The sequence below is a fragment of the Arachis hypogaea genome, chromosome 7 (assembly GCF_003086295.3).
Source record: "Arachis hypogaea cultivar Tifrunner chromosome 7, arahy.Tifrunner.gnm2.J5K5, whole genome shotgun sequence".
Taxonomy (NCBI): domain Eukaryota; kingdom Viridiplantae; phylum Streptophyta; class Magnoliopsida; order Fabales; family Fabaceae; genus Arachis; species Arachis hypogaea.
Window position 1 is genome coordinate 5,257,435 of NC_092042.1, and position 10,080 is coordinate 5,267,514.

Sequence of the window (10,080 nt, forward strand, 5' to 3'; positions counted from 1 at the left end):
AGGAATTTCAATTTCCTCTTCTCTCTAAAAATTGAATATAATTAATTACCTCAACCAAACAAAAAAATTAAAAATAGAAGGAAATGTAATTATATTACTTAATATCTTATATTTGAAATATACTAAAATTTAAGAATATCTAAATTTCAAACACTGTATTTGTCTATCATGGTATAATGTTTACTATCGTTTACACAAATTTCGTTTGACCACTGTATGCAGAGACGTTTTTAAGATCTTTCTATTCCTTTTGTCGATATGATCCTAATCCCCCATTTTCACTGGATACTTTATTGACCTTCTCTTTACATATCCAAACCACGTAAAAACGAAATTTTACATCTCTTAAACAATGTGCTATTTTCATTCTTTATCCTGTCCTTATAGGTATGATCGCTTATCTATTAAAACATCTTCATTTAATACTCAATTACATACAATGAAATTTACCTTAATGTTTTAGAGGCCTACTACACATACAAGCCTTTTTTACTTACAAGTTATACAAGTTGCTGTAAGTCTAAGAAAAAAACACGCGCTCCTTCAACAACACGTTCACTCTTCGTCTTTTTCTTCAATCAAAACGCAAACCATAAAAAAAAAAAAACACGCGCCCCTTCCACAACATGTTCACTCTTCCTCAATCAAAACACAAACCATCAAGATTCAAGGGACATTCAAAACAAACTACTACGATTTTGCAGAAACATTCCAACTCTTCGCAAAGAGTAGAAGAAATCAAGAAGAAAAGATATAAATCTCCATAAAAAATCACCAGAAAAAAGGAAGAAACATTATTCAAGGTACTGTTTATTGTTCTCCTAAGTTTTTCTTCTAGATTGTATCTGCCATGTGCATCATCCTTAACCAGCAAAACATTAAAAGATTTCAAGAAGAAAACTGTAATCCTTTTTGTAACTGTTTAGATGTATTTCCGTAAACGTTTGGATGTATTTCTGTAATCGTTTGGGTGTATTTATGTAATCATTTGCGTGTATTTCTGAAGTTTCATTATCTTCAAAATGATTTCAAAACTTGATTTCAGAAACCAAAAAAATCCAAAAAAAACGAAACAAAGAGAGAACGCATAAAGGAGATCCAACAAATTTGACAAGAAACTCGAAAAAAGAAATGAAATCTTTTAAAAAATAAAAGTTATATATTTGTGCGTTTAATGGGTGGATTTCATTCGAACTTATAAAACTTGTAAATGCAAAACACTTGTATGTAGAGATTAATCCAATATTTTAAGAGTACTTTATTGTTATATAATAAGTACTTTATTATCTTGACTAACCTGCATGAATCTTATGATTTACATAATCTTTTAATTTTCTATTGTCCCGAATAATAGAACCAAAATATTTAAATTGATGGACACAAATTGAAATTAAAACATTTCGTTTTTCTCATTTAAATAAATGTACATGAATTGACTTAAAAGAGTTGAAAAAAAAGTTACAAGCGTTACTCGTGCAAAATCAATATTATGGGATTATACAACTGTTGCAAAAATATATATTGTATCCACAATCACGAGCCAGTTGTTACATCCCTAAAATCTTGTGAGGTTTACCTGTAACACCTCTAAATATTCAAATGGTGCCTTCTGCTTTCAACTCCATCACTTCTTGGACTTAGGCTTGAAGATACTTGCTTTGTAGTATCTAAGCTCCTCAATGCTTTCTCTAATGTCATCCATGGCCCTGTGTTTGTTTTCTTTTGAAGGTGCTCTCTTCTGATCTGCACAAGATGGTTCACAAACTAGGAAATCAACAAGGATTTCTTCGCAAACCAAGAATCGATGAAAGATTTTTTTTTTCTTTTTTGCTTTTTTTTCTTAAATGTTTTCAACAAAAAAAAAATGGGCCATATCAATTGATAAATCATAATCACTCAAGCTTGAAAACAACAACATAGCCTTTTTCTACTAAATGAGATTTAACTATATGGATCAAACGATGCCATAATGCCTGTCATGGATCATATTTGCATTTAGGTTGAATTGGGTCTTGTATCACATTAGTTACGAGTTTAGATTTGGAGCCAACTCAATGCATGCATGGATATACGAGAAAACGAAAGATTTGTGTTCACATCTTAGATTATGCAAACAATGCAGATTATAGCAACTAGAACTGTCCAACAATCTCAAGCATTTAAGTTTTGTTTTTGGTGAATTTGAAGTTTATAAGTTTATTGAACATATTATACAATGCACAAAGATGAAAGAAATTGCATAAAATGCTAATTATATAATTTCTTACCCCTTGGATACCAGCGGATGCAAAGAGCTTTAACGCTACTAACATCAACAAGCACATGAGAGAAGAGAGCAGCCAATTCCGGCATGTATTTCTGCCAACACAAAGAAAATAAGAATCTAGTAAGCACTTGTTATATAAAAATATATATACTTTCAATAAAGCATGATCAACATATGCAGAAGGTAAAGGGATCGGTTTTCAATTCTATACATAGATTCTAAAGTCAAGTACAAGATATAATCACTTACCCAGTAATGTACTAATGTAGTATAGTATAGAAAACAATTCTAACAAATCTTTGTCATGACGGTTATGAAAGAATTTGTACCTTTAGAAATTGAAAATCCACGTAAACCGAGTTTCCTGCCAAGAGAGGGGAGTAGGTGTATGAACCAAGATGTCTCTTAACAAATTCAATAACCTGTAATTTTCCAAGGCATTGAAGATTTACATTACAGAAATGATTTCGATAAAGTTAAGTGCAACAAAACTACTTTTTCACGTTGCAAATTTTCGACATCAAAACTGCTTAGCAAGTATGTAGTTCCTTCGGGGGCAAATCACACGTCTATAAGATCAAATTTCTAGGACCAATCATAACATGGGATGAGAAAACACGAAGGCATTTATTATGCTACATCCATCTACCTATAAGATCAACTTCCAGGCTCCAATCGCAACATGGTATGGCACAAGACAAGGCATCCATTTATGATGAGTCGAATTGTGATATTGAGAAGGAAAACAAGTAATTTATGTTTCTTCACCAGCAAATTGAATATATATGAAACCACAGTTCCAATCAACCGGATAGGCATAATTTCTTATGAAATAGAGCTGGTACTATACTTACTAGAAAGTACAAACCTGCTTTTCAGCTTCTCTTTCGCTAATTGTACTTTTAAGCACCTTTTTTGTTAAACCTAAATTTATTGACAAGCATTAGTCAATCCCAAATCTCAATTCACTGGAAAAGAAAAAAGAAAGCTAAATAATGTAAATAGATAGTTACCAATCAACCATACATGAACAAAAGAATTCCCTCACATAAGGATATCTATCATAGCCATGATCTTACCTCTCTTCTTTTCCTTTTTTTCAACATCAAGAAAAATAAAGTTACAAAAGAATTCTACTCACCACTGGCTGCATGATGACTTTGACACCATTCTCCCATTCTGTCAAGGCACTCCTTACTTTGGTGGATGACCAAATCCGGACCCTATAATCACAGAAAATTGCTTTCATAGACAACTTAATGTAACATAAAAATAACAATCATGAAAATGTGATATGAAATGAGAAACTACCTCCACCGATTTGGTTAAATTTCCATCTGTAATTATACAAGCAATTTCCAGTATTCTATCCACTTCAATATTTAAACCTACACATATAGAGAAGGTTTAATGCTTCAAAAATGAAATGTGTGTGTGTGTGTGGGGGGGGGGGGGGGGGGGGGAGCATCAGGCACTAAATAATAAATACTACGATCTCTGGAAAGCATATCTTTATAGAATATTTACTTTGAAGTTGTCTAAAATTCTAGATACCAAATTATCAATGTGTGTAATATATCACATAATGTTATGAGTTGCCACTGACTAATTTAGCAGTTTATGAACAACATCAATCACAAAGAAAAGCAGAAATGAAAAATATTCATTCGTTCTACAAGCTTACCGGTCATTTCCAAGTCAATCCAAACAAGAGGCATCTTGTATTCACATAAAGGAGCCGCTACATCAAGTTGGTTTTGTTCATCATCTTTCGCTACTGAAGAGTCAGCATTGTTGCCATTAACTCTCTTATCGCTTTTTTGTTTCTCAATTTTTACCAGAGAAGTGTCACCATTGCCATTAACTCTCTCATCGCTATGACCTGCACCAAAGAAGTATATAGCAGCTGTTAGCTCTCACAATTCTAATCAGCAAAACACTCCTACCATGAAGCAACTGTTGACAAAGTCTAGTAGCTAATACACATAATCTAATTAAAAATATCAAAACAGCATGGCAAATGTCTCAATACAACCGCCTTTTTCTCACTCGACCAAGAAGAGGCTACCAAAACATAATTGTTCGATCATCGGTGCAGCAAAATCCAGCCTTGACTAATGATCTTGTAGGTACTCCAACTTAGTTTCTTTTATACTTCTTACCAAATCAGTCTACTCACTAAACGAAACTCGAATTGGAGCTAATCAGGTGAACACTTTCCTTTTTCTTTTACACTAGTGATTTTTATCATGTACAGGAACATTCATATAAACACACATTAATCACACAGAAGAAAAACTCGGCATGTGTTTATATCAGAAATACAGCACAATAAAGCTCAAATTTCTTCACCAAGGACAATAACATGATATCTAATTTGCTCCAAAGTAATCTCAATCAAATGAAATCAAAACAAAATCTATTACTCTAAAGTTGAAGAATGAGCTTACAAGTCACAAAACATCAACCACCCAATAAATCACAACAGCATGAATAACTATCAAAGCTCACTGAGCCTCCCATTAAATACCCAGATAAATCACAACAGCAAAAGTGAAACCCTAAATACTAATTTCAGCAGCTGAAAAATTTAATTTTTATCACATAATAATAATAATAATAATAATAATAATAATAATAATAATAATAGAAGTATTACCATGAGTGGCAGTGGAAGGGGAAGGAGGAGGAAGAGGGTGGACATGGCTATCATCAGCGTCAAGTTCTAACACCGAAAAAGAGTTTGCAAGTTTCTCCATTTTTCTTCTTCTGACACTCATTTTCTTCGTTTGCAAGTGCAGAGTGAAAAAAAAAACGCACCTTGATTTGGAAAGAAAAAATATCACACGCTCTCCACTCTGCATTCAATTTTATTATCGTTTTGAATCAGTTTTAGCAGCTAATAATTTACACTCATATTTAATTATTTACATAAACTTTTATATATAAATTATATAATTTATATTTATATTTACTAAAATTTATATACACAAATTAACATAACTTATATTTATATTTATTAAAATTTATATACATAAATAAAATTTATTAAATATTTAATTAAAAAGAATCATATTATTTTCATTTTTTATTAAATAAAAATATAAGGCCAGACGATAACGGGAGTGAATCCTCTCCAGTAAAAAAAATTGGATAGTATTCAGTGAAAAATCTCACCTTTTATTATTTTTTCTTTCTTATTTATTTTTGATCCCACTTGTAAAATTAAAGATGAGAAATTACACTTTATTCTCTCCAGTGACAACAAAAATAGAGAGGATTTATTTCCAACGATAACGGGTGTATTTGGATTTGCGTTGGAAAAGAGAAAAACCCTCTTTTGAGTTCCTTGAACGCTTCATCATCGTGTTTGACAATATTTTTATTCTGTAAACGCAGAAATAATTTCTATCTTCAACCTGGTTTATCAAAAGCTAAAAATTCTAACTTTTTCGTTGATCTTTTCACGTTGGATTGAACTTTATATTCTATGTACCAATTATGTCCTTCATATTCATATGTTTATTGTTTTTTTATAATATTTTTTTCTAATACTTTCTTATGTTTATGTATATTATTATTTTTTATATGAATTTTTTTATTGTTATTGTTATTTTTTTTATGAAATATTTTTTTACTTTGTATTATGATTCTATTAATTCTATTAGAGTACTAAAAAATACTGAAAGTACTGAAAAAATATAAAATTTATTTAAATATTTAAAATAAAATTATAAGATAACATAAAATAATTATTTAAATTCATGTCCTTTTTTATAATTTTTTATCTAAAAATGACTTTGAATAATGTAATCCAAACAATATGTAGTTTACTATAGTCTATTTTAAATAAAAATTACCAAACATAAATCACGTTAATACCAACTCACTTTTGATCAAAATCAATTTTATACATCCTCCGTTGCAAACTGTAATCCAAACACACACAACTACCGAAATAAAGATTGGACAGAATGCTCTCCTTTGATAAAGTTATAACTAATCTCTACTAGAAATCTCAACAACCTCTAGAAAAAGGAATAGTTATCCACCATCAATAGTATAATTACTTCAACGGTAGTTATTAATTTATCACTTATTATTATTCCCCCTCCTCACAAACAACTCTGATGGAGCGTATCAGAGTAGGCCTAAGTCGAAAATTACTTTTTTCGAAGAGCTTCAACCTCACATTCAAACACAACCTTCAGATAATTTTTAGAATATTATATATATTAAAAATTTATTATATTTATATATATTATTTTATATATTTTGAATATATATTTTTATTTTAATATAAATTTATATAAATAATTAATTTAATAATTCATTTTTTAAAGTTATAGACAAATTTAGAATGGAAATAACGAACAAATTATTAGGTTGACTCAAACCCAACCCAACAGAGACCCCAATACGAAGCTTGTAAGAACTTTAATTTTTACCACATAAAATAAAATAAAATAAAATGAATATAAATTGAGCATAATATTATTAATAATCCTTGTTACATATGATATCATTTTCTCTCACAAACACAGACACATTCATTTTCGTTCCGTTTTCTCTCCCAAACACCTCAAATTTTCTCGCTCCCCAAACACAACCCTTCTTCTTCCTTCAATGGCCGATCAACTCACCGACGAACAGATCTCTGAGTTCAAGGAGGCCTTCAGCCTCTTCGATAAGGACGGCGATGGTATTTTATCTCTCAGATCCCTTTTATTTTCTTTTTTCTATGATTTTTTTGTTTGCCGTCGTTTTTTCTTCCGTGTGTTTTAGATCTGATTTTGAATTCAGCTCGTTTTGCATGTGTCGAATTTTTTTGATGCCGTCTTCTCAGAAATGGTAAAATTAGAAACGTTTTTTTGTTTGTTGATCTAGGGTTTCTTGTCGTTTGACTTTTCTGCAGTTGATTCTTTCTATGTGGATTGGGCTGTTACTATGTTTTGCCGTTATGTAATGTGGCATTTGATCCTTGATGTGATGATGTTATGTGTTAATGAGTTTGGATATTGTTGGATCATTGGGACGGTTTAGTAATTAAGGTAGTTGTAATTTATGCATTACTGTTATTCTAATTGCAGCTTGAGATTTGTTTGTTTGATTGATTGATTGTTTTGTTGTTTCATAAATCAAGATTGCATATGTTTGGAATTGCAAACGTGTGGCCCCCTTTTGTGTAGTACAGTTAAGCAGTATTTTGGTCCCTATTATTTGTCTGTGTAGTTATCAATGTGTGTGATAATAAAATTGAAACTTGATTTTTTTTTGAAATTGTTGTCCTGTAATGCATAGTCAATGACAAGGATGGTTGGCAGAATAGTTAATTAATGAGGACCACTCATGCATCCGAAGATGAAAACAATGTCAAATCATTCATGTAAGAGATCTGGAATATTTTTAGAAAATAAAATAAAGCTCTGCTTTGGTGCTCTCTTAATTAACTGTTAATTAATACATTTATATGTTTATCATGTTGGTTTCTTGATTCTTAATTTGATGCAAAAAAGTTAAAAATGAGCTGAAGTGTTTATGGATAACACTCTTGCATTACTTACATTACTGCCATGGTAACACAGATATGATCTATGAAAGGGAACTATGGTGTCATTTGATCTATGTAGCCAACACCCTCTAAGGATAAGGCTTTGCTGTTGTCGATTTTGTACTCTTTATTTACTGCTATGATTGATGATGTGTTTGTCGAAACTTTTTTCATTGAGCAAAGTTGAAGAATGCAATTTGAAAAGAAAAATGAATGTTAGATCTAAGCACCTGTTCTTTAAAGTGAAGAATGCTTTTTCCTTGTATGCTTGAATCCTCTCTGTTTTTTATGACTAAACTATTTTTTAACATGGTATAGGTTGTATTACCACCAAGGAACTTGGAACCGTGATGCGGTCGCTTGGGCAAAACCCGACTGAGGCAGAACTGCAGGACATGATAAACGAGGTTGATGCTGATGGGAACGGTACCATCGATTTCCCTGAATTCCTCAACCTGATGGCTCGCAAGATGAAGGATACCGATTCTGAGGAGGAGCTTAAGGAAGCCTTCCGCGTATTCGACAAGGATCAGAATGGCTTCATCTCTGCAGCTGAGCTCCGCCATGTCATGACCAACCTTGGTGAGAAGCTGACAGACGAGGAGGTTGACGAGATGATCCGTGAGGCTGATGTTGATGGTGATGGCCAGATCAACTATGAGGAGTTTGTCAAAGTCATGATGGCTAAGTGAGAAAAGGCCAATCAAACTACAATTTAAAATTTTATTTAAGAGCATATGAACAGAAAAAGGGACAGGGCAGATAAGTTTTTATGAGAATTCTATTTCATTAGAGGACATGTTGATTTGGGGTCTTTAGTTTTTATTATTGGTCAGGTTTGTTTGCTTCATTGGTGTACTGTTTATTAGTATTATCCTACTTGTTTGATCTTGCCCTTTGTTTCATTAGTTTGGATTAGGTGTCTCACCATGCAATGCTACTTCACCTTTCATCTTCTTTTTGGGGTTATTATCATGAACCTAGAACAATTGGATGCATTTGTGCTTTTCACATGACTACTGTTAATATCATCTTATGCTATATCATTGTTTTTGGGATCATTTGATGATGAAAGAAAGCTCTATATAGTTGTTTGATAAAAGAATATCATTCAGAAAGTAAAAGCTACATATTAAGTGAATTTTTCTATTTTTGAAGTTAAAACTTTGAAGAATCCAAACCTCTTAAAAGTTAAAACTCTCTCGCACATGATTACTCACAGCAAAACCTACCTTGTACGTAGGTTGGATCTAGACATGTGTTGTAATTTACTTATAAATTCGAGTTGTACAATGATGCCATCATGGTCTAAAAGCATTTGTGCTGGGTAAAGTGGTCAAAAGAACGAGATTAAAAGAAAGCACTTGACTTAGCTAGCTTGTGATCTTTGTAAATCAATGCAACTGTCAAAGTGTTTTGGAGATTTAACTACCACTTGGGGTTTTTATTTGGGATCATTTTATCCCTTAAAAGTTTCAAATTAAAAAATAAAATAAATGTGGTTTATCGGTTACATGGTGTATGATTTGCAATACTTTAAACCAAATGTATCTCTTTATATCTTCTTACACCATGAAACAAATTTCCAGTCATGAATTAGTAGGACCCAACAATAACGAATATCATATTTGGAGGAAGAAATCCTTGTCTCTATGAAGAAGAAAGAACCTTCCCCTTTAAACCATATGGATAGACCATCACCTTTCTTTTATTACAAATTCGATACGGGTATACTAAAACACAGTCACTAGATCAGTCATTTATATATAATGTGTATTGAAATGTGTATTGAAATGTAAAATACATATCAAAAATGAGTTAAACATTACATGTATTTATATATAAATACACAATAATTGATTTGTTAACTAATTTTTTGTCTGCACGTAATATTTTTGTTACAAATTTAATAAACTATAAAGATCTAAATAAAAAATTATTAAAATTATAGGAATTTACTACTAATTAAACCATTAAAAAAACTGTTAATAATTTTCCCTAAAAAAAAGCTACAAAATCCACAACCATCTATGTCATTGTCAAGTAAGAGTTGCAAAGAAATGCCTATGGAAATATCAAGGTAATTGATTAATTGTGTCCAACTCTTTGAAACATCAACCTTTTTAAGACATACTTCGCCTTGAGTGGAAGTTTCTCTACAAAGTTGGTTTAGCAAAGTTGACCATTCTCCCTATACTTAGACTCCTTTACTTTATTATATAACTTGTTTGGCTTAGCTCAACAATCATAAAATGAAAAGTAT

The 10,080-nt window shown here is 31.3% G+C and overlaps 2 protein-coding genes across 2 annotated transcripts; one reads left to right on the forward strand and one right to left on the reverse strand.

Annotated features, from left to right (window-relative positions):
* Positions 1–1,384: 1,384 nt before the first annotated feature.
* On the reverse strand, positions 1,385–5,222 carry LOC112702153 (oligoribonuclease). Its single transcript, XM_025753071.3, has 8 exons — positions 4,926–5,222; positions 3,951–4,148; positions 3,578–3,654; positions 3,408–3,489; positions 3,135–3,190; positions 2,596–2,688; positions 2,268–2,358; positions 1,385–1,743 (listed from the first exon to the last, which is right to left on the reverse strand). The coding sequence occupies exons 1-8, from the start codon at positions 5,128–5,130 to the stop codon at positions 1,625–1,627; spliced, it is 921 nt and encodes a 306-aa protein (XP_025608856.1). The 5' UTR covers positions 5,131–5,222; the 3' UTR covers positions 1,385–1,624.
* A 1,412-nt stretch (positions 5,223–6,634) lies between these two features.
* Positions 6,635–8,878, forward strand: LOC112702155 (calmodulin). Its single transcript, XM_025753073.3, has 2 exons — positions 6,635–6,968; positions 8,136–8,878. The coding sequence occupies exons 1-2, from the start codon at positions 6,893–6,895 to the stop codon at positions 8,507–8,509; spliced, it is 450 nt and encodes a 149-aa protein (XP_025608858.1). The 5' UTR covers positions 6,635–6,892; the 3' UTR covers positions 8,510–8,878.
* Positions 8,879–10,080: the final 1,202 nt, after the last annotated feature.